We start from the raw sequence: 25,003 nt of genomic DNA on the forward strand, positions 1-25,003 counted from the left end.
CCGCGCTCCCCCTCGCGCCGACGGGAGAGCGATCGCGCCGCCGCCGCGGCCCCGACAAAAGCTCCGCCGGGCCGCCCGCCCCGCCGAACACCGGCCGGGCCGACAGGTGCGGGAACAAAGGGGCGCGGGGCTGCCCCGGCCCTCCCCGCCCCGCCGCCGCCCTTCCCGCTCCCCCGACGCTTCGCACCGGCCCGCGGCCGCCCAGCCCCGCGGCCGCCCGCCCGAACCGCCCCCGGCCCCTCAAGTTTCCCGGCGGGGCGCCGCGTACCTCGTCGTCCACACAAAGCCTGTCCGGGTCCCCTCCGGGAAGTCACATCCTCTCCCGGGCGCCCAGTCCCACCGGCCGCCTCCCGCCGCCCCGGCAACACAGGCGGCGGCTCAAGTGTCTCATCAAAGCTTTATGAGGGGCGGGAGGGCAGCGGAGCCGGATCCCCCACCCCCGCCGCCCAACGGGAGCCTCCCGGCCCGGCCCCGCTGCCTCCCCGCGGAGCGGCTTCGCCCCCCGCCCGGGCGCCTCCGGCCAGCGGCTGCGGCGGCCGCAGGCACCGCGCCGCCCCGCGCTGCCCCGCTTAAAGCCTCCGCGCCGCCTCCCCGGCCCCGCCGCCGCCGCCGCCGCCCCGCCCGCCCGGCCCGGCCCCCGCTCCCCTGGCGCCCCCCGAGCGGCGGGCAGGGCGCGGAGGGGCCGGGCCGGGCCGGGCGGGGAGCCGGGACGGGGGGGGGGGGTCGGTCCGCCCGCCGCGGGATATTGGTTTACTCCGCCGGGTATTAAGCAAGCCCGATCCATTTAAATATCGCTCCCGCGCTGACCTCTCCGTAGTTTGCCTATTAAGAATGCAATCAAGATAATAACAGGCATTGCTTATTAATGAGCGCCCCAGGTAACGTTACACCGGTGACTTTCTGGAGGCGCGCAGCGGGCGCGGGTGCTCAATCCAGGCGGCCCGGAGGCGGCTCTGCCCGGCCGGGGACCGCGAAGGGGACCGGCACCGACCGCCGGAGCCGTCCGTCGCGCCAGCGCCCGCCGGCGAAGTCAGGGGCGGCCGCGGTGCCCGCGGGATCCCGGGCGAAACGCCCCGCTCGGCTCTGCCCGGCCGCCCGCCTGGTGGTTTTCCGTCCCCTCTGTCAAAAATCTGTCTTGCCGTTTCCCCCTTTTGCCTGTGCAGCAAGTACAGTAAATTATTGATAGTGGAAATTGCATGGTGGAGGCAATAATGGCATCCTCTGATTGAGTAGCTCCATTTGATCTTGGTAAAGACAGAGAGATGGCACGCTCCCCGGTCGGGCTGGCTGGCTGTGGCAAGCGGGAGCGCACGCGTGTGCTGGCGGGGCGCGGCGGCGTGCGCCTCGTGGCACGTCCCACGGCGAGAGCCAGCGCGGGAGAGGCACCCACTTCGTCCCCAGCCTGGCACGAGCCGCCGTGGCTTCACCTCTGCCCTCCTCTGTCCCCTCACTGGTAAAATTGGAGGTGGTCAATTTTCAGAAGAAGATATCCTGTCTCTTTTATGGATCGATTAAAACGAGTACCTTTCTACACCTTAAAGCTTGACTGCCATCTAATTGCAATTAACGCCAAAGGCCCATCCGCTTCAGCATGCTTGTGGCCGTTTATTTATACTAGGAGAAATGTGTGCAACTCATTGCTGCCTTCAGACAGTCTGATTGCCTGTGTGCTTTTGCTATGAAACACCTGCATTTATTAGATCAGTAAAGTAATAAAATATCCCAGGCGTTTGAAATTTGAGTACACCTAAGGCCTTCCATATAAAACGGCTTTTAATATATATTAAGGGAAACAATCCTGGTGGTTAATATCCTTTGCAGCTTTAAGAACTTCTCTAAAAATCATGTTCCAGTACCACATTACCATCCTTCTTGCACTTGGGGCTTTGGTTTCATGTGTTTTGAACTAAAAGTGTCACTGAGCTGTGAAGGCAGTTCCACCTCTTTTGTCCCAGTGATTTCCAGTCCAAATCAATTTACAAGAAAGGATATGTTTTTCCAAAGTCCTCCCTAACAGCCTGGGCCTGAGGAATCACGCCCAGCTATTGCTGTCTGATAGATAGTCGCTAATAAAGGTACCTCTTCAGGCCAAGTCCTCCTCGGCTATTTCTGTAATATTCAAATTCTGCCATTAGGGATACATCAGCCATTTCTTTCCGCACTCTAATATGCCAGTATAACCTTATATCTCTCAGCGATACTGCCAGGTGGATGTTTGAATGCGATTTCAAACACGGGGATCGGAACTGGAACTTGCTAAGTTAACATGTGCATTTTATTTTACGGCTTTGGACATGACACCATTCAGCTTTCCAGGTATGACTGTATTTGTGTGGGTGCCTGATTTTGCTAGGGCAGCACGTTTCCAGCAGCCTTTCTGCATAGCGATAAGACAGCAGAGTTTTAATATTCTGTGTTCATAAGATGACACCTGCAAATGTTTGGATGATCTACCAGTCAAGTTTAACAGCAGCAGCAGAGGCTACTTTAATCAGCTGTAATGTAATACATTACACACATGTTATTCCTGGAGGAAGGACTCTTCTCCGGTACACTAGACATGCAGATGAGCAGCAGCAAGTATCATACTTTAGAGACACCGAAGCATCTGCTGGCTTGTTCTCAGGAGTGAAGGAGAAGGCACATATTCTGAAAAAGTCTGCTTGCAATCAGAACAAGTTTTTTAATTTTGGAAAGGAAGCGTGTTACGGACTGCCTGACAAGTCCTCGCTCTGCGGTACGCGCTTTCAGCTCGGCTCCGCTAAGAACGTGAGAACCATCGATTCCAGGCAAGCATGTGCTGAAATTCCCATTTTGCTCTGCTAGAAACGCACTGCCTTTTGCCCCGGTACAGAGATTTTCCCGGGGAAGAGGTGTGGTCAGAGAGCTGCTGTATCTTGCCGGTATAATCAGCCCTTTTGGGGATCATTACCAGCCAGTGCTTGATTACTGGGAAAATGAAAAAGTAGTGTAAATAATGATCTGTTTGGATTTTTAATGCACGTACAAGCTAGGCTTCATATTCTTCCATTGGACCCTGACTTCAAGGAGAATTTTGTGTGAATGAGCCCCAAAAGATTGGGCCCACAAGGATTTAGTTTGTGAAGCAACTGAGTCATCACATGGAGACACTGCCCTGGTCAGAGCTTCGCTCCTTTGTCCATAAGACGTACTGTAAGCTTAGAGGTATACAGACACCCTCGCCTTCGGAAGCTGTGGGATACGTAGGGTGCAATGATCAGACGTCCCGACGTTTCCCGTGAATTCCCAGGTGACCCCAGAAAGAGGTCTCTCTTGTCACGTCTGCAAAATGACGTCTCCCAACCCAGCTCGGGTGCTGCTGTTTTCCCCACTTGGGTTGTACAGGCGTCAGAACTGAGCGGCCCTCCAAAGGAAAGCTACACCGCAGGCTGCGTGGGGAAGCAGTGGGCAGGCAGGGCCTTTGCTGGTGGTTTTGGTTGGTTAATTCAGCATATCGAGCCTCCTGGTGTCATTGTCACGGCATGCCCACCTTACAGCATTTACCTTGAAACCGAGTAACTTTTTCCTATACCTAACTAGTTAAAATTCTTTTTCGCATACATAAATTACACTTCACCCTTTTCCACGTGGCACCAGTAAGAAAGAGTAGAAGTACGAGTTGTCAATCAACATAATGTTGATTTATCCCTGCAGCAATATCAGATTGCTTGCAGGGGGGTAAGACCATTGCTTTTTGCTGAATTCAATTTAAACTGTAGCATAGGCACTAATGATGCTGTAGATACTATAAAGAAGAAAGCAGAAGCACGCACATCTGGTTTCTGTCTCGGTGGAGGTTATGCATTATAGTGATTGATGTATGAGGTCCAAATTTACTGATAAACTAATTATACGATAAAGTAGTTCGTGGGGCTTTTAAATTCCCCCATTGCAATTGTAAGAGAAGCAATAAAAAAGTCAATATTTGAAAAGAGCAGCATTCTTAAAAGGTCCATAGTTAGTCGATACATAATCGGCGACTCAGTCTCCCCCCCCACAAATGTATCTTTACACTCCCCATTTTATTCACGTAGCATCTTGACCTGTTTTGAATGAGAAAAAGGTCAAGAAGCAAGAATTTGGACTGCCTTTCACTCGGCTGTCAGGAAATATAAACTAATCCTGATTACACAAATGAGAATGCCGTTGATACTCGGGTTTTGACACTAGAGTATTTTTTCTATTAATAATTTTAATTGGCCGAGGTCAGTTCTTATATCACTACAAGCATTTTATGTTTAACTATGTTTATTCATGTTTCCTAGTTACCTATCTTTGCTATTTTTTCACTTTAAAGGGCTGGAAAGTTCATGGAAATAAACTTTTCCGACTCAAGTAATGCTAAAAATTGCAATGGATTATAAACACAATTGGAGGTTGCAGGCACGTCGCATTTGTAAGAAGATGACTGGGCTGTGACGCCACTCTCTGATGATTCAGCGATCGCAGCGCACACAGCAGAGCCACTGATGCTCCTCACTAACATCAGCAGGACTAGAAAACCCTCAGCATCTTCGAGGACTGAGCCCAAATTCTGCTCAACTACGTAAAGCCTTTGTAATCGGCCAGGCTGTGGCTGAGCGAGATGGAGAGAGAAGGAGGGTGGCGAGTGCTTCCCCAGCCCACCCCTCGCACCCAGGGGTCGGCCAAACTGCGGCCATGGCCTCTCCCAGGTGTCTGCGTTGCGTGTTAATGCCCTGGGGTTGGTGCCACTTGGATCTCATAGCCTCAAGGTTTACCTTGTGTCCAGCCCGCAAAGAGTTGCTGTGGTTCTGGTCTGCAAGTAGCTTGCTGGGTGGCCAGACTATTCCCTGTGCCTTAAATAGCACAGGGTACTTGTTCTTAATATTCAGCGTAATTTCACCTTCGGTGAGCAACATCTGCCGAGAGGCCTTTTGGCCTCATTTTAGCAGGGAAAGTATTATGTGAAACAGCAAAGACGGGAATACAAACCCAAAGATTTTTCATTAGACGTAGTTTGTAGGCTGCATGTGTACAGGATAAAGCAGTGAAACCTACCCTTTCAATCACAGGCACCGAAACCACAACATTTTTGCTGAAAAAAAAATCACCTAATAGCTCAGAATCGTCACCCTGCAGCTACGGCAAAAGTGAATTAAAAACTCCAACAAACAATTAAAATAATTGGTCTCTTCTCATGTCTGCTAGAGGTATGCCAGCTTTCCATCACAGGGGGGGATCTGTACCCTGGATCTTGTCCCATGCCTTCTAGTCAAGGATTTCAGCACAATTTATATTCATGAAACTGCTTCTATAACAGAGCTCTGTGGTAGGTGCAGATTAGTCTCGTGCAAACGAGGAAATGCATGTGTCTATTACATATAAATTTATTAAGCTGCTCATGAACATACTTGTTCAACGAGCACGCCCCTTCTGTGTTCGTTCTTTGCCACCACTCGGGTAGCTGTCTCTACTGGCATCGACTGTCACAGAAATGGAATATGAGTCATATATGACAATTACCACATGCATCGAGTGATGAACACACACGCGCACACACGCTCCTTCCCATCCAAGTGTGTGTGCGCACTTACCCAGGCAACGTCACCTTATGTCACAGCTAACCAACACCGTGCACGCGCCGGTGGAGGACATGGCCGATGAGGAGGGAGCCAAGTACAGGCAGGAGGTGGACGCACGTGCTGGCCCTGCCAAGGCTGCTGCAGAGGGACCGAACCCTCTAGGTAACTGCAGGAAGGGAGTTAGAATCATAGAATCACAGAATGGTTTGGGTTGGAAGGGACCTTTGAAGGCCATCTAGTCCAACCCACCTGCAATGAGCAGGGATATCTTCAACTAGACCCGGGTGCTCAGAGCCCCATCCAACCTGACCTTGAATGTTTCCAGGGATGGGGCATCCACCACCTCTCTGGGCAACCTGTTCCAGTGTTCCGCCACCCTCACCGTAAAAAATTTCTTCCTTATATCTAGTCTGAATCTACCCTCTTTTAGTTTAAAACCATTACCCCTTGTCCTATTGCAACAGGCCCTATTAAAAAGTCTGCTCCCATGTTTCTTATAAGCCCCTTTAGGTGCTGGAAGGTGCTCTAAGGTCTCTCTGGAGCCTTCTCTTCTCCAGGCCGAACAACCCCAACTCTCTCAGCCTGTCCTCACAGCAGAGGTGCTCCAGCCCTCTGATCATCTTCATGGCCTCCTCCGGATCCGCTCCAACAGCTCCATGTCTCTCCTGTGCTGAGGGCTCCAGAGCTGGATGCAGTACAGAGTTATGGGGTTTGGCCCTGGCTGGTGCAAGGCAGGGTTTAACAGCCTCCCCGGGCTGCCTCCCCAAATTTCTAGGCCTCCCTTTCAGTGTTTTGCAGGAACCCCACGTGCTGCTCGGACAGCGGGACTCCTAAACCAGGCACGAAATCCCTCTTCCCCACGCAGAAGGGCTGGGAGTAGCCGGGAGGATAATTCACCCCTCGCATCCTGACCGCTCGGTGCCGTGACCGGCGCGGAGCCGTGCCAGGCCGACCCTGCGCTGCGGGGTGGAGGGCGGCTATCGAGGACAGCGGCACAGCCAAAAAGGCGAGGATGGCGCGGAGCAGGAGGCAAGGACCAGGCAGCACCAGAGCAACAGCGAAGGCCCGGGTGGAGGTGAAGGAAAGGCACCGTGGCAACGCATAACCAGAAAAAAGAAAGGAGAGAACGAGTCTGACCCAGCAGCAAAATTAAAAGTTGGGTTGATGATTCCCTTATGCTTCAACACTCACTAAAACCGGGAATTCATCTCACAAGTGTCTCTGCATTACCGCTGTTGTTTTGGAGGCATTAAACACGCGGCGCCTGAGCAAAGAGCAAAGTATCTGGGTTGTGCCTGCGAGTATCCAGTGTACCGGCTGTCTGGCGTACGGTGCCCGAGCCCTTCCCCGCTCGCCCCTGACCTCCCCACCAACAGCCCGGCCACAGCTCCGTCGCAGCGGACAGCAAAGAGGGGATGAAACAACAACAACAACAAAAACGCAGGCTCCGAGTGAGTCACAGACATGGGAAGGGAACAGAAAATCCCCTCTCCCCCAAAGAGGCTGTGTGTGATTCCTCGGGACGGGGGAAACCCGAGCCGAGTGCGGAGAGATTAGATGGCTGGAGATGCACTCCTGTGACGAGTCCGGCCATTGGAGCTCTATGATTAAAGAAGATCAGAAAACTGTTGGTGCACTTGTGGGTGAAAGGTGTTGGGATTGACTCAGCTCTCCTTTCCTCTAGGTATTCAGTGGGTTTCAATTAGATGCAATATAGTGGATTATTTTTAATATTTAAAGGGATCAGATTCCAGGGGTTTTATAAACTTAGCCAGGCATCTTGTCAGAGCCGACAGTACGTACGTGCCTTACCAAACCCTCCTCAGTGTGTAACTGCGGAGACCTTACTTTGGCTATGGCCTAAAAATAAGCAAGCCCCCAAAACCCAGGTTTGCAGCCCTGCGAACGCTCCTTTGTAGTTTATTTCTATTTAAGCAACTAAAATCTCCTCTGACATCAAGCTCAAGCGCTCTGTTCGCCAGGTGCGGGCTGCTCAGCGATATTGCCCGGAGGGTGACGGGCGATAAGAGATCTAAAGCAAACAGTCAGGGAGCAGAGATGGAGGATGGGTGCTCGGTGCCGGGGGGCCAGTAGCCGTGCCGGGGTGCCCACCGCCCACGGGGCCCCGCTCTGGCCTGGAGCTGGCGGGAGGGATCCTCCCCAGGTACGCCGAGATCCTTGGGAATGAAAAGCATGTGTAAACATTAAATAGTTCTTCTAGCTCTCCTGCCCTGCGCTACTTTCATATTAAGGCATTTTACGCTGCACTTAGATCGCAGTCTTCATCTTCCTAGAGAGGTTAAGGTGCTTTGGCTCCGTCCCTCTGTAAAGCACAGCCACGTCAATACATTTAATGAGCTGATGTGTTAAAAGATGAATTCAAGATATATATTTTTTTTAAATAGCGTATTGAGCTATTTTACCTAAGAAGCAATTCTAGAGTTCAAAACATGTTAACCATCTAAAGCATGAAAGAGAGAAATATCTGAGGAACAGTAGGTATTTTTGTTAATTGCCAAGTAAAATTATCAGTGCAGCAATAAAAATTAAATAGAGTCCTCAAAATGAAACCCAGACCACATTATGTTCTCCTCCTCCAGTTACTGTGACTTGTGGCTCAAGAAACAAGTACCGGATTAGTCGCATTAAAGCCAAAATTTCCCTTGACTAACACGTTTAATTTGTTTGCTGTCTTTTCTGTTTATTGAACACTTGGGATTGTTAATCTTCCACTAATTTAATGACTGGAACCACGTTGTGTATAAATGTTACTACATTCCACTTTGGAGATTAATAGGCAGCCATGTGTCAGTCCGGCAGTTTTCACTTGTCCGGATAAAAGGGATCGTCTGTTTATTTGCAGCGGAGGAGTGCCCGGGCAGCACGCGAGCAACGACAGAGGCCCAAGGTTTGGGCCGCCATCACATTATGTGCTCACCCAGTCCCCAGCAGGCATTAATGCGGAGCAAAAGATGACAACAAAGAGGATGCCATCCCCGCTCCCTCTTTCCTTCCACCATAACGCCCAGCCCAGCCCCAGGAGTGGGATTTGCACAGGAGCCTTTATTTCTCTGCATTGGCCAGATGAAATGATTTAAATGACCTGCCCTGCAGAAGTGTTTTAAATGGTAATTAGTACCAGTATACATATTTGTGGTACCCCTATTAAAATATTATTTTTTTCTCCTTGCAAGTACAGTATGAGAGTAATTGGATGCGCAGCTGGCTCTCTTTCTGCAGCACGTGGACTATCATTTATAGATGCTGAGAGATGGAAACAAAGCACAGGGCGGATGTACGGCTACTCTGGAATTCAAAAATCCTGAAATATATATTCAGAAAATCAATACAAATTTTAAGATATTTTAAAATCGCTTCCCTCAAGATCTACACCATTTCTCAAATGGGAAAACATATTGATTTCTGCGTCCCAGGAAGAAGCCATCCTGTGCAAGGACAGGGTGGCTCTGAAGGGGTGGTGGTGGGGCAGGAGCATCTACCGACGGGGACACCACAAAACCGATGCACCAGAACGACAAGCAGGAGGAAATCAATGGAGCACGTCCGATACGTGTTCTTGGAGCGCGGCAGCCTGCTCCCACCATCCAACACCTCACAAATGGGCTGACTCACGGTGCCTTAGCACAGGCTCCTCTCCTATCTTTTGTTTCCACTTGACGTGCCCAACGTCCCTCTATTTTTAGGGTTGGATGCGACTCAAAGACTACTTAAGTAAAATCCACCCCTGGCTTTGGTGAGACATTTAGTGGGGTTTTTTTCTTGGTGGTTCAGGACTCGTGCCATTGGAGTATAAATTCGTAAACAACGTTATCTACATTTATTTCCTAGACACTGTTTATTTTTCATGTAGTTTATACAGCTGAAACGTAAAGGCTTCAAGGGAGTGGTAGCTTTAAAGACCTCTTTGTATTTCATTAGTTAGCCTATTTCATCTTCTATAATTTATTGCAACTCACAGTTGTACTATATGGCTTTATTGTGCCTTCACTTAGTTGAATATAAACACCACTGAAGTCAACAGGAATGCAAAGTATTTAAATCAGAAGAGAGACGAGTGCTAGATTTTAAGCAAGGACTCCGCAGCAAGGCATTTAAACCATTATTTTAGACTTTAGTTACGTTTCTGTTTGATGCTTTACCCTGCTACGTGCTCCGAGCAGAATCCCTTTCCCTTCCAGGCATGTATAGCTTCTTCCCCTTTGGTTTCTTAATTTGGGTTAGATCCCATAATATGAAAAATATACTCTGATATTGCACCTAGAGCACATCGATGAGGCCTAAAGAGCTCTTCTGTGATGGGAATTAAGATCAAAAAGGATATGGAATTTAAATATTCAACATTTTTTCTCAGATATGAAACAGAAAAATTGTTTTGATGCAAAAGTCATTGCGACAGAATATGTTACTTAGACTCTGGGACCATATTAGGGTAAAATGGCTTTTTAGATAGGAATTGCACTGAGAGAAACTCCTTCATATGGAAATTATGACATTTTGTCTATTGCCTCTTACTAGAAATGTTTAAAAGATCTGTTAAAAATATTCTTTTAAGAAGTTGTATCAAGATAAAAGAAAGTAAATAAGAACCGGTATAATTTAGAGGCTCGTTTCTGATTAGTTTCTTGATTTAGGCCCTGTTAACTGCCAGAAAATTGCACCAGTTACCAGAGTTGGGGAAGCATAAATGATAACATGGTTTATTTTGCAGTTTGCTGTGCTTTTGTCAGGCCCTCGCCCTCACAGTAAATGAACATTGTGTTAATTCCATGTACTGATGGGCTTAGAGAGACTCGGGGAAAAAGGCTGAGCCCGAGTTCTAACACAAATGAAAGACGAGCGTACGAAAAACACATTCTCCCTGTCTGTTTGACAAACTGGTCCTAGACCTCCATCTGAATTTAGCCGATCGATTTTTAGCTAACCATTGATCTTCACTAACATCCCACAAAAAGCACGGACTCAGAAGGCGGCGGACAGCTTCCCCCATCAAAGTTTCAGATACAGCCAGGCAGGACACGCTCGCAGGCGGCCGAGGGATTGCTAAGCCGGCTTGCCTGGAAGATGGACCTTTCGTCCCACGTTCCTCGGGATGCACCGCTATTTGTTTTCCATCCAAGCACTGCTCCCCCGGCATGGGCCAGCCCGGAGCTGCCGGGGCTCCAGCGCCATCCATCATTTCTGCTTACCCATCATCTCCTAGTGCTCCCCCACCTCATCGCTGGCAGGGGATCTGCGGTGGCCCCCGAGAGCCCCGCGGGGCCACCCTCCGACCACACAACCCATTAGCCCAGGGACCTGCTCCAGGCCAGCGCTAACCCAGCAGCGACAGGGATGGGCATTCATGGTAGTTTAAAGTGCCTGTGTAAGCGTGTTGTAGGCTCCTGCTCTGGGCTGCATTCTGGTCCAGTGCTTTCCCTCTCTTCTCATTTCCCAAAGAGAGGGGTATGTTAAAATTAATCTTTATAAATAACCTGGTAAAGTCTTCAGATAAATGCTAACAGCCTTCCATGACATTTTTTTTTTGTATTGGTATAACAAATAGGGCTTTGGGAGTATTCTCAGGTACCTAAAGCACATCCCTTCTGTATGTGCTTGAACCATACAACCCTATAATTCTCCTTCCCTATCACTTGCCTATCTGTGTTACCGTATCTCCATCTAGTCTCTGCCTTGCCAAGCAGTGACAGTGCCTATGAGAATGGATAAAGGAAAATTAACTCAGCCACAGCTGCCTCCTCTCCGAGGGTACAACCGGGCTGTCACTGTGGGAGCGGAACTTGGGGGTGCGGAGAAGGCTCGTGGCCACGGCTCCGTCCCACCACAGCAGTGGTGCTCTGTCCTGGCCCAACGTCTCTGAGCGCCTGTGCCTGAGAGACTAAGCCGCCTTTTTCCAGGAGGAGTCAAAAGTGGGGTTGGACAAGGCTTGAGAAGAGGTTGACAAAACTCACAGTGATGCTGAGGGTTCAGGCTGAGCACCTGGAGCACGCCAGGCACCTGCCTCATTTCTTGCCCCCCAGAGACCCCTCCATGGAGCTCCTTCCCCCACATCACACAACACCTCCTCTTCCAGGGGCTCTCCATGTCCTCCCCCACCCCTTCCCTATGGTCGCTCATATCAGGGGCTCTGCGCCCTCCAAACCACCTTCTTGCACTGACCTCCATCCCTCTTTTCTCCATTCCTCTGGCTGTGGGAACCACTTAGAGGTCTGCAGCGAGGGCGAGCGGGAGGCCATTGCTATGCAGGGGGGTATTAATGCCCACCCGCAATTAGCTCTGTGAGCTGAAGGCAATTCCCAGCTTCGTGGAGACGGCTGATCCTACACACAGGGTTTCAGGGGTTACCTCACCCTGCAAATCGCGTCGGAAACCCAAACTGAGAGAGATAAAAAGACAAACCGATCCGAACAAGGCTCGGCTCCGTGGCTGCATCATCCCCAGTATGTCCTGGAGGAGGACGCACTGAGGTCTGCCCGACACTCTGTTTCTGAGGGAACTGGCATAACGCACATCATCATCGTGGTGTTTACAGCCCTGGCAGAGGCGAGCCGGGAAGTTCTGCTGCTAATCAGAGCCCCAGGCAGCTGTCACACACAAGCAGCAGCTGGTGAAATGGCCTCTGGTGGTCCAGGAGGCGAGGCAGTACATCGCCTTGCTCTTCTCCTATTGCTCTTGGATGGGCTGACTTGCCAAGGGGACGGTACGGAGCCGAAAGAAAACAATTTTGAAAGGTCCATCATCTTTGGCTTTCCCCCTGGCCTGAAGCATATGCCTCACGTTAGTCTGAATTTCCTTCCCTCTTTGTCTGGAAAATCCCTATGAATAACTGAATATGAAATTCTGGCCATTTCAAATAAATTTTCTAGCTTTGTCTTAAAAAGGGCTTAGCCTTCTTGTCAGATGTTTTGGTTTCCTTAAAATTTGGGAGTCAGCAGAATTTCCTTCAGGGAATGCTGCAGGGAACCTTTGATGGGAAAGCAGATGATAAAAATAACGGTTTGGTGCCAAAGGTGGTAGCCTGGGGATTAAAAGCCCCTCTGAAGTCAGATGTGTTCAGGCCTTTGAAAGAGCTCAAAAAAAAAAAAAAGAGGCAAGAAAAGCAGTGGGTATCCTGGGCTATGACCATGGCTGGGCAGCTGATGACTGAGTCTAGGTGAAGGATTTGGGAAGAGGAAAACAACAGGTGGTGGGCGGAAAAAAGCCCGAGAACCAGATCTGCCTGGGGAATAGGTGGTGGATAGAGTGACCGACTGCTGATGTAGAAGCAAATACCACGGAGAAAGAGAAGAATCAGGTGAATCTATGATTAAACTCTCACCTCTTGCGCCACCAAGGCCTTTGAGAAAGACTTACTCACACTAAAAAAAAACCCCAAACAAACCTAAGGAAAAACCTTAGACTTCAAGTGCTTGTTCCCTCAGAAGAGGATGAGAGCAAAACCTGTGACAGATATTAGTCATGTCACTTAGAAAGGTCTTCAAATACCACGATGAATGATGAGTGTGGTATAAGGACTTAGAATAACTTAGTCAATAAACCAAATTTGGGACACAAAGAGATTCTTATGGGAAATACTGTGAGATTCACTCCTTGTGTGGATGACTCTTGCTATAACCAATAGGTACATTGTTCTTTTATTTTTCTCTGATGCAATAAATTTTCAGCAATTGAATAAGGGGTATCACACTTCAGGCTACAGCAAGTGACATGTACAGAAGCAAAAGACATTGGATGTATCATCATCCACTGGAAAATTCCAAACCCAGAATTTAGCCTTGCTTAAAAACTGCTAGGGCTTTTTGTTTTCCTGGCCAATACTATTTTATCAGATATCTGTTTACAAAATTCAGCCAAATATCCTCTCAGATGGTTTTATAAACTTTCAGCAGATGTGAACGAACACGTATTTGACAGACCCAATTAAGTGCCTAAGCAGCTCTAGTCTCTTGACCCCTGCTCATGACTCTCACTTCATCTCATTCTCAGTAGAGTTGGTCAGGTTTCAAAAGGTATTTGCTGTTAGAAATCAACTCCCCCCTTTTTTTTTTTCTTTTGGTAACCACCTGTTTCCCTGAAATCCATGGTCTTTTCATGATATATTTTGTTTTGAATCTGAATATTTTATCAAATGTCATTGTCAGACTTTTGACGATAGAGGTAAATACTGAAAGCCTCTTTGAACACCCTGTAAAACAATATAGAACTGAGTTTGTGTTGAAAAATATTGGAAAAAAGATAATTTTGAAATGTCAACAACTTTTGCAAGTCTGTCTACATTGTCAATGTGGCCTTTTCTGGTTCCTCGGGGAAAACCTGAATGGGAGCTGTGATAAATATAGAATGACCACTGGGCCACCATACAACCTTCTTCCATTGCTGTTGTTTTAAGGAATGAAACATGTAAAAGAATAAATAAACCTGAATGCAGGATCAGGCCTGAAGTCGATGCTTTGACATTTCCGTAGCTGTACAGGTTATTAGAATAACACACAGCAACACCGAGTATGTTAAGCTATACTGTTATGTCTTAGGCACGAGCCATCCCCATCTAGACAGCCTCCATCATTCGCTTACTATTCACAAGTGTTTCTTAAAAAGAAAAATCTACTTATAAAGGAGGTTGAATTTTTTTTTTTAAATTTATGGTATTTTTTCACCTTATTCAGTGCTCGTGGAGGAGTTTGGTAACACCTCTGCATTGCCGATGAACAAACGGAGGCAAAAGAACTAGGAAGATCTGCCACATAACACACAAGCTGTATAGGAACCAGCCTTTATGCTCTGTGGGTTATTAATGGAGGCAGCCGAGGAACCAGCCTCGCTGGTCTTCCCTCCACTCCATCTTTAAAGAGGGTGTATGACCGCATGTACAAAGCAAACCCCTTGGACACCGCCCATGTTCTTCTACTCTTGCTAAATGGATGAGAGAAGGGTTAATCCTGAAGCCTTCCCGCTGCCAGGGTCCCCTCCTCCTCAACATGCCTCAACTTCTTTTTTAAACTGCTTCAGCTTGTATTTTACCATTTGTTATAATAATGGAGTCTAGTCAGAAGCTTGTGGCCCCATAAACTTTAGACATAATTTTAACTGTGTCAGCTTTAAAAAGTCAGTATCTGCCTCATCAAAGGGCAATCATGTCCAATGTGGGTGTCTGTGCCAATTGTGTTTTGAACTGCAGCAATAATCCAACCAAACCATGCAAAGAGCTTTTCTACACCCACATTTCTTAATTATCATCATGAGACTGAGGTAGCTGAGACCAGATCTATAATATTTTCTGGATGTCAAAATGCCCACACACCTTCTGTAATCCTTGTGCTACCAGCCCCCTTTCATATTGCTTTTCGCCGGTCCATCTAATTATCTATCACCGTGACTGTTTACTGCATTATTCCCGAGTCCCACCAAGGCTTGTCAGGAGGAAGGGGCTCTGTTTAAGGAAAAGGAAACAACTTGTCTGATGAGACCTCCTTAGCTGCACAACCCTGTAAACATTTTAGTGGATGATAAACCCCTCCTCACCCCTTGCAGAAACGAACCATTATTTTTTTACAACCAGGTGAGACCTCGGGCTTTAAAAGTCTCTGCATACATTGCATCCGTAAACAATGAGTTTTCTTGGGAGGTTTGGGGTCTATTTCCCGTTTGGAAATAAATAAGTTCATTATTTTTGCATGTGCTACAGTCAATAAGGATCTGAAATGGGAAAGTAGCGAAAATGTTATGACTTAATGAACATGTTGCGTAATCATTCTTGCCAAATGTCAAAATAAATTGGAGGCCAGAGCGTACGGTTTACGCTTGTTAAATTGGGGTTTTGTGTGCTATTTTGGGAAGGAAGAAAAAAAACCCAAACCACCAGCAACCCAGACAGACCAGACCACGAAAAGGTAGGGGGAACAGAAAGTACACACTTGGCCGCTTACGGCAAGACCTTGGTCCATTACAGTCCCACCGCTAATATTCCCCACGGGAGACCATACAACAGCCTGGGACTGTAGGGAAACCACTTACCGACAGTAGAGTTGGCTCTGTGACAAACGCCCCGGCCCCGAGGCTCTCCGCTAGCCAAGGAGGAGCAGGGGCCAACCCCCCGCAGCCCGGCTTACGCCACGGACCGGACCCGGCTAATCCCTGCCTCCCTGGGAAGCATCGAGCTGCGCCAGGGGTGAAAATCAGTCACGTCCATTAACGACTTCAAAAGACATTTTTCATCAGGAGACTATGAGTTTGCGTTTCGCCATAAAGTTCAAATGACAACAGGAATAAAGCCACTGGAGCCAGATTTCGCTTTTGCTGGAGGCTGTTGTGAAATGTCTGTTCACTTCTACAGGTATCCTGTCGAATCCGGTTTTGGCACAGAGGTACTGAGAAATGCAGGTTCTGCCTACGTTACGCAAAGAGTTTTCTGTTTGTCCAAGCGATGAGTACCTCGAAAGCTCCAGGTTTGGAAATACCCACACAGCCGAGGACCCGATCCTTTGAACACCAAAGCATGTCACGGCTATTTTCCCTTTGAGATTGCCTCAGGAAAAGACCAATTAGGATTACGTGATAAGTAAAATTACTCCCATACTTACGTGATCAGGAAAATAGGTCTCTCAAACTGCGTGTTCAAAAGGAGATCAAAGCAATATTGTTCTTTTGCGGTTAGATTTTGACTTATTTATGTTTTTCCCATTGAGTTTTAGCAGCAGTGACAGGCCACAGGCACACGCTTCTTACTCCACCTCTACTTCTAGTAATGGGAGCACCGCAAAGGTGCCTGTATATCTTGCGTGAAATGTGTGGATACATATATGTGGCTTTCGTTTATTTTGTTTCATGACACAAGGAGGGGGGAAAAATCCTTTTCATACACCTACATCTATCACATAGCAACTAAGAATAGAAGCAATATTGAGACAGATGGAAATGTTAACGGTGACAGCTCACAAGCACGAATCACACATTTGTGAAATAATGAAATGGGTGGGCAGTTGTTATATGAACTCCATGTCAGTTGGTATGTTTTCCTGGCTGTAATTTTGCAAGAGTATGTCTCAGAGATATTTTCAGTTAATGGGAGAAGTCGGTGCCCTGCCCCGCACTGCACCTTGCTGGCGTGTGGGTGTAGGGATTTACTGAAGTTGGCGAGCGGTTTGCACGCGAAACTGCTCATCACGCGCCCCGGGCGCTGTGGGATGTCCCCTGACATTTCCCTGACGGGGCATTTCAGTATTCTTAACGACGTGGTGGGAGAGACACAGAAAGGAGGTGTAAAAACATTTGGAAACCCAAACACGAGGGAAACATGGGATACTCGCATTTGTTTCAAACTCTTACTTCCAGGCATACAAGCATTACCTTTTTTTAACGTATCATCTGCCTATATTCTGTGGTCCCTATTACTAGCTGAACTCGCCAACCACGAATGAAAATGAGGATTACAAAACCAGTCCCGCGTCCCTCAGTTCTTTCTTTCTAGTTCTTCATGCCCCAAAAGCCATCGTCTCCATTTTAAGGACGGCTTTGACAAACCTGTTTTTGCTAGCCCCAGTTTCTTAGCCCCAATCTAATGTTAGCTCAAAGGGGAGGGAGCTGTGAAAGTGTCTATCCATACGTATTTTACCTTGTGCTACCTGTCTCTTTCCCAGGTCTAGGGAAGCTACTGATTTTCAACAACTTTGAGAGGTACTGTTTCTTACAGATGCTGTTTACAGCACTTGACACGACCATTTTTTGCTAGAGGAATGAACTAGATCTCCTGAAATCTTATGGATGCTCTCTTTGTTTGCGTATCTGATTAAAAAAATTCTAGCAGCTACATCTTCGAGTGCTCGGTGATGATTTACTACAGTGATTCATGGTAAGACTTACAGCTCTGAGGAAAATCTGTCCCTCGAGATTCATCCACCTTTGCACAATTTCTCATGGCAGGGCAATCCTATGCCACTGTATTTAGGAAGCAACGTATGGTTACTAAATGGCAGCCAGTCTGCGTTTTCTTGGGGCATTTCTGAGAGCTCAACAATACCGGTGTGATAAAGAAACGAAATAAAGGCCTTGTTGTACAAAGGCAAAAGTGTGCATCCAGCCACCTCAGATTAATGAAATGCTAGACGTAATCCTCCAGCATACATGCCTGCGAATGGTGGCCACTAAAAATAAATAGTGAGAACTATCAGACCATTTGAAATAGTAAATTATTGAACGATGCTGAAAATCAAGTGGTTATCCAAATAGAGAGGTGCGGAGAATGATAAACTTGGAGAGAGACCATGCCTATGTCAAACGCCACATTAAAAAAAACATCTCATGCTGGACACAGACACCCGACAGCCACCAAACCACTGAAGACAACACTCGTGGTACCAGGTAAAATACCAGGAAAACTATAAAAAAGAAGAAGGAACGACTGCCACATCAAAACTTTGCAAGATGAAGCGATATTTGAAGGAGATCAGACATTTTACAGTATCATAACCATAAGAGATGAAAGGTGGTGACAAACCACCACCAAAGTGGTGACAGCTCTCGGAGAAATAGTAGGTACTAAAATCAATAAAGCTACTTGCAGATTAAGGTATGAGTCACCATGAGCAAATGTGACCAAATATGGCCCAGTGTCATTTGTTAGCAGCCGTACGTCCCATGCGTCTCTGCAGAGAACGATTAGAATTCAACACAAACACGGCAACGGAGGCAGAAAGGGAAACCAAGAGGTTTTTAAGACCCGGTAAGAAAGTAATGGGTGTAAAATTAAAATATATAAAGATATACAAAATTATCCATGGAGTGGAAAATTCACATAAATAGAAGCTCCTTGGCAACCTCCTATATAACAGAACCATTTATTTTGGGAAGTGGATGAGTTTTAGCAGGGCTCATCATCACTAGTAGATGTACTCAAATATTAGCTCTAACATCTGACTTTCTCCTAAGTGCAAAAAGGTCAGAGGACGTTTCGTTATGAATTTAATGAAAGTGATACTGCAAACTAGGTGCGTTTGAGTTTCATCTGGCCCGCTGATGGCAGATGCTTCTGCGAACCACCTCTTCCTGGGCCAGCTTCTCCTCGCCCTAGAGCTCCCGAGAAATGCCTCTCATCGCACCCAGACAGGCATCCCCAGCAAACGCGAGTTCTCCAGGTGGAAACGGAAGAACACACGGAGGGATCCCGCCCGGCGCCTTCCCCGGGCTCCCACCCTGCTCCCACCACCCGGGAGGGAGGGAGGCGCGGGGGGGGGGGACCAGCGCGGAGCCCGGGCCGCGGTTAGCGCATCTCCGGGAGAGGAGGACGGTTGTTTTTCTTTAATGATAAAAAAAACCCCCAAGCCCAACCCTCCCACAAATAGATACTAACGCAGAAGAGACGCCAGGTGACCGACTTTCGTGGGAGCTCCGCGGCGGTGCCCCCCCGGTGCCGTCCTGCAGCACCTCCATTTTGGCTGTGCGCGCCGGTGCCCGGCCGGGCTCCGGTGCTGCGAGCGGCACCGTCCGGGGGCTATTGACGACGTGCCTCTCCCGGGGGTGGGGGGACGGGACGGAGGGGGCGGGAGAGGGGCGGCATCCCCGGCCCCCCCCCGTCCCAGCGGCACCGCGCCCCCGTCTCCGCAGGACGGTGCCCCCCCGGGGGGGAGGCGGTCGTCGTAGCAACCGCGGCGGGAGCCGGCGGGGGGAGCCCCGTTCCCGGTCCGGACCGACCGGGGCGCGCAGTGCCCTGCGCAGCGGCTCCGCCCGGCTGCGCGGTGGGGATGCCGCCCCCTCCCCCGCGGCGGTGCCAGCCCCCCGCCTGCCGGGGGGTTTCCCTCCTCGGCGGCGCTACGTGAGAGCCGGAGCCCGGCGGGAGGCGGGGGCGGCGGGGCCGCGGGATCCTCCTTCCCTCCCTCCCTCCTTCCCTCGCCCGCTCCCTCCCCGGCGGGGCCCGGCGCCGCAGCGGGGCCGGCCGCCGGGCGCCGCCGGCTCTGCCGCAGGGAGCGCCCGCCGCCCCCGCGCCGTGGCGGGGTGGGGGGCACCGGAGCCGCCCGGCTCGGCCGCCCCTCGGCTCCCCCGGGGCGGGGAGGAGGGGTGGCTCCCGGCGGCCGGGATCCCCCCCCGGGCGGGGAGGCGCACGGTGGCTGGAGCGGGGCGGCGGAGGCAGCGCGGCTCCGTGCGGACCCCTCCTCCGCGGGAGCGCCCCCCTCCCCGGCAGCGCGGGTGGTGGGGGGGATCAATGCACGGTCCCCGTGCAGAGCCGGAGACCCCCAGAGCTTCTCTACCTGCGAGCACTGCTGCTACCGCCGCTGCTCCGCCAAACTGCTGACTTTCCAGAGCTTATTTTTAGCCCAGAGACTAAATATTATTAGCTACATTTCTACGTAGGAAGAATCGGAAGGGGGGGGAGGCACTAGAGAGAGGGAAATGAGCAGAAAGCTTATCCGAATGATCTCCAGGTGGGGGGGCTGCGTTTAGGTTTCAGGCTTGTCAAACACCTACCCCCCCTCCTTTTTTTTTAATTATAACAAAGTAGATGCGGATATGGGATCATCAGCAATACATGCACGGCTCTCCCGTTCAGTCGTAGGTTGCGTACACAGAGGGGCCATCAGTGATCCCTCAAGCCGGGGACCAGCTCATCTCCATGTAGGTAAAGATCAGCTGCGTCTCTTTATCTATGTAAGATCAGTTGTGCACAGTGCCAGCTAGAGCTCAGCTGCATCCCTTTAGCTATGCAAAATCAACTTGCATCCTTAGCTAGGAAAAAAATAATAATCCGTCGCATCTGCTTATCTAGGTAAAGGATCAGTTGCATCTCTGCCCAAAGCATGCACACGCACATAGAGAGACGAGATTCCCAGATTAAATCAGGCACAACTTAACTCAACTCGTAGTGCAATCTCATCAAGCTTCTCCTACCTTTTCTAGCCTCCACACACCGAGCAGCCAGCAAGGTAACAAAACTAGGCAAAGAGCAGGCACCCATCCCCGCGCCACAGAGAGGCAGAAGCCAGAGGGGGGCCGCCGGGGGGGTCACCCCTCCGCTTACCTTAGTCACAGCTAACACCACAAGCAGTGGCTAGATCGCGGAGATAAACACTGGCATTTCCCAAAGTTGACACCGTCAAACCAACCCCCGGAGCTTGCAAGACTCTTTTTTTTTTTTTTTTTTTTCCCTCCTTTTCCTATTCCAGCCCGCACCGCTAGGAATTCAACTTCGCCCAGCTCCAGCGGGGCGAGAGGGCGGCGGGCGGGGAAGGGAGGGGAAGAACGGCGCGGGGGGGGGTGGGGGTGCTGACGGAGCGGGGGAGTCGGTACCAAGTGCCAGCGGCTCCCCGAACCCCGCAGGGGCGCGGAGCGGGGCGCGGAGCGGTGCGGAGCCGCCGCCGCCCCCCGCGGGCCGCCCCCCCTCCTCGCCGCCTCTGTCCAGGGTGCTGCTGCCGCCGCTCCGCCGCCGCTCCGCCGCCGCGCCCCGCTGCGCGCCCGGGCCGCTCCTCGCCCCCGTCCCCGCGCGCTGTCACGTGCCGCGGCCGCGCCGCTCCGCACCCCCCCCCGCCGCCGGGGCAGTGCCCGGCCCTCGCTCCGCGGCGGGGCGCGGAGGTGCCCCCCCAAAACACCCCCCCCCCCCACCACCACCACCACCCCACGCCGGGCGTCAGCCGCCTTCCGTGCCCGCTTGGAGAGAGGGCAGGAGAGAGCCGGGAGGAGCGAGCGCCCGGCTGCAGCCAAGTCGCCGGCAGCTCCAAGTTTCTCAAACGCGGTGTTTCCATCGCAGCCTTAAATCAAAGAGCGTTGCAATTAAAGTTACACTGTCTAAAGCACAATTCTTCCGGCCTCCGCGGGGTACATGCTTTGGTATATTAAGTACTAGAAAGCCGAGCCCGTGATATTAGATACTGTCGTTAAGCAACATCTGAAGCCTTTTTTGTTGTTGTTTTGGTATTTTTTTTCCTCTCCAGTTATAAAAATAGGCTTTTTTATTGGTACTCACCATTGTTTCTTTGCTGTCCTGGAGACAGAAGTGTCTTAAAATCCAGTCTCTCCAACAGATGCTGGAAGGTAATGTGTCTTGTTTGAAGTCATCATGTGAGAACTTCTGCTTTGCTCAGTGGATCGCCCACCACTTGGTGTGACTTATGAATCTAATAACCCTTTGCAATATCCGCAAGCTTAAACTCTCCACCACCTTGGTGCCTACAGAAGACAGAAAGCAACTGGCAGGGAGTTTTAAAAACCTATAGATTTACGCAAACGCCTTAGCTCAGAGTCACGTTTCCCTTTGAGTTCTTACGTGATCTTAATGAATGAGAGGGGTTACCAACTAACACGCTATAAAACGTGATCGCAGCCACCTCCCAGGAAACCGGAGCGGGACAGAAAGTTCCCGAGGAAAGTCCTTCCCGGCCGGGCGCGCTGGGTAATCAGCCCTGACTCCCGGCCGCTCTCCTTCCACCTCCCGGCTCGCACCTGGGGCCGTGCAAGACGAGCTGGCTCTGGAGATTTGCATTGGTGACAGGTAAGTAAACATTTGGCTTTTTTAAATGTCACGTTCACTCTCGCTCACACGGGAAGTGCTCCAGGGACTTGTTGCATACTAGCTCCTGCCACAAGAGGAACATGGCACAGTTGCCAAGACGAGCTCCCTCGGAAACCCCTGCCTTTCCCGAGCCGTAACTTCCCAGCACACTTTTCCTCCCCCTCCTCGCTCTGCCCTCGCCGGGAGGCGCAACCCGGGGGCGGGCTGCCCCGCCAGCCCCCCGCCAAGCCCCCGCCGCCGGGGGGGAGGAGGAGGAGGGAAGCGGGGGGGGGTGTGGAAGCGCATCCCGGGGACCTGCCTTCCCCTTCTCCCCTTCCCGCCCCGACCCCACCGCCTCCCCCGAGCTCGCCCCGCACCGCCGATGCCGCCCCCCGGGTCCCCGCGCAGCGCCCCCGACCCCCCGGGCGTTATTTCTATCGCTTGGTCTGTTTGGCACCGCCCGCGGTGTAAAAACACCCGCCCGGGCACCACGGCGGTCTCTTTCCCCCAAGAGAGGTGGTCGAGCTCCGGTGTTACTCCCGCCAAGACTCCCGAAGTCCTCATCCCCCGTTTTGTCTCCGTATCTCGAATTTATTTATCACCAGCGCCAAGAGCGTGTGCGGGGCGGGGTGGGGGGATGGCGGTGCGGGTTTCTTTGCCTCTGGAGGCGAACTGCAGCCAACTGAACCTGGACTCTCCAAAGTTTGTAGGCGCTGCCTCCCATAACAGCAAAAAACACGACCAAGACTCAGAAGCTCCTTGCCTGCTCCCCTTCTCTCCTGACTGGCTGTTGCAATTGCGTTTACGGGTCGGTTATCTCCAGAGCGCCCCTGTTCCCCCCGCCTCCCCCGAGTCCCAGGTACCTCTGCCTGGGAGCCAAAGCAAGCAGCTTCTTCCATGACAACCATTTATGTTGATCCATGCAATAACCAGCAGATGCTGCCCTAAGACTGGTACAGCTGGTACTTTCCTGCCTCGGCTGTCCTGGGGGCAAGGTGTTAGAAGCAAAGTCAAGTGGTCTCCAGCAAAGCTGCCCTGAAGAGAACTGCTGAATCCCTTCACTGGCATTAGGTACTTGCTGTGTGACATGTAACAGGCAGAGCCGTTCAGAAAGGCTGTTGATGATGTAAGGCTGCACCCAGTAGATCACCCTATCAGTTGTCACCTGAGCCCCATCCTTAAGTATTGATCTTCAGTCAGGAAGCTGAAGTTTTCTTCCGACAGTTGGAAGCACTCATAGTTAGTGTTAATACTAGTCAGGAATATCACTTTCTAAATTACATTAAAGAAAAAAACCAAAACCCCACAAGTGTTTCAACAAGTGGGCTTGCAGCAACTTCTGCTTTCTCCCAGTTCTCTAAGCAAATAGTTCCTGCCTCTCCCTCAGGGGAGTAAAACAACTATGGTAATATCTACTTTGGGTAGTAAGCGACACTACTCATATTTTGACTACACAAATATGTATCTAAGTCTTAAAAGTTTCTGACTCCAGGGAGTACTCAGTGATTTTGGATAGAGAAAACTTTATAAAGATGCAATATCAGTTAAAAATTTTTCTACATACTTATTTCATAGCTCAAGAAACATAGTCTTTCAATAAGAAGGTAATTCCAGCTAAATCACTTGTAAGAAAGTATTTTATCTATGGGACTGTTCTTCCCCTACTTCTCATCTCATTAACTTCTAGATATTTTCATTTTCTGATGAAGGTCTCAGTCATTAGAGACACCTAGAAGAAACCTTTGCTGGGTCACAGTATTATACCTATGTAGTAATTTTAAACTTACAAAAAAACTTCCACAGAATCTTCCCAGGAGATCCACAGCAGGAACTGGACATGCTATCACTCTGGTCCTGCCCAGCTGTATTTTTCCAGAGCAAATCGACAGGCTTTACTAGTAGTGCTAAGGCAGGGTTACACTGACAGAACCATAAACAAAGATACACCTTTAGAGAGCTCAGTAGAAGAGCTCCTGGTCAAGTCTTCTGCTTAAGATAACACAGCTCCACCCACTTCACTAGGGATAGGTGAGAGCTGATAACCCATCTCACGCTCGTTAGACTAAATTAAGCACGTGTTTACTTTACATTGCTTCAATCATGTCAGTCTGAAGTAATTGATGAAAAAACAAGCACGGTAATCAAGAGAATGGCACCAAAGTGTATGGAAGAACATAAGGTCATCGGTAGGGTAACACAGGACACCTTAGAGCATGGGAATTATCTGGCAGAAGAGGGGGAGGTAAAATAAAGCAATCACAGTCCTTTCCTCATAATGCTGTTCACTGGTGAGAGAACAGCCCAAGTCGTTCTGACCAGAGCTGACGATGGGGCACCAGTCAAGGCACAAAAATGATGGAGGAGAAGCACTAACAGGCAGCTGAGAGGGATTCCCGCAAGAAAGGCATTAGAAAGGGGACGAAGTAGAATTAAACCCAGATGTTTGTTGAGTTTCCAGCTATTTCCTTTCCCTATGATTTGTTTCTAACTACGGTTTTTATCTCTAGAGAGGTTGATCCCTAGGATATGGGAGACCTAGCCATGAAAAATCACTTGATGTGAGTAGATGTGGAGGATTTTTTTTTTATTATTATTACTGTAGAGGGGCACAATTGGTTCAAAGTTACTCATTTGACAAGTCTTACATTTCAGTAAAAGCTGGAACTAGTGAGTAGAGTTTGGTCCATCATTTAAAACTAATAATCAGGTGATCCATTTACAGGGTGTTGAAACAGGATAGCTGTTGGCTTTTGCCAGAACGACGCGGCACAGCGTTTGCTATATTCAGGTAGTTCATACATATAAGGCAATGTACATCTCTTGTTCCAAGTCTGTTTATCTTGGATTTACATTGTTACCAGATGAAGTATACAGCTGTAGGATTTGACTTCAGTGGGACTACTCATATGTAAATAGTGACATAACTGTTTAGCAGATGAGGCCTAAT

The 25,003-nt window shown here is 49.8% G+C and overlaps 1 protein-coding gene across 2 annotated transcripts in view; it reads right to left on the bottom strand.

Annotated features, from left to right (window-relative positions):
• The window catches only part of BDNF (brain derived neurotrophic factor), a 43,138-nt gene extending 21,277 nt beyond the window's left edge, over window positions 1–21,861 (bottom strand). Inside the window, exon 1 of one of the 2 annotated variants that reach the window (XM_054827168.1) lies at window positions 21,532–21,861. In XM_054827168.1, coding sequence (XP_054683143.1) covers window positions 21,532–21,534 — 3 coding nt within the window. In that variant the 5' untranslated portion in view covers window positions 21,535–21,861. Of the gene's footprint in view, window positions 1–268; window positions 488–21,531 lie in introns of those variants that run through there. The other variant, XM_054827170.1, reaches the window with a different exon arrangement.
• Between the last annotated feature and the right edge of the window lie 3,142 nt (window positions 21,862–25,003).

This window comes from Grus americana, chromosome 5, assembly GCF_028858705.1.
Source record: "Grus americana isolate bGruAme1 chromosome 5, bGruAme1.mat, whole genome shotgun sequence".
Lineage (NCBI taxonomy): Eukaryota > Metazoa > Chordata > Aves > Gruiformes > Gruidae > Grus > Grus americana.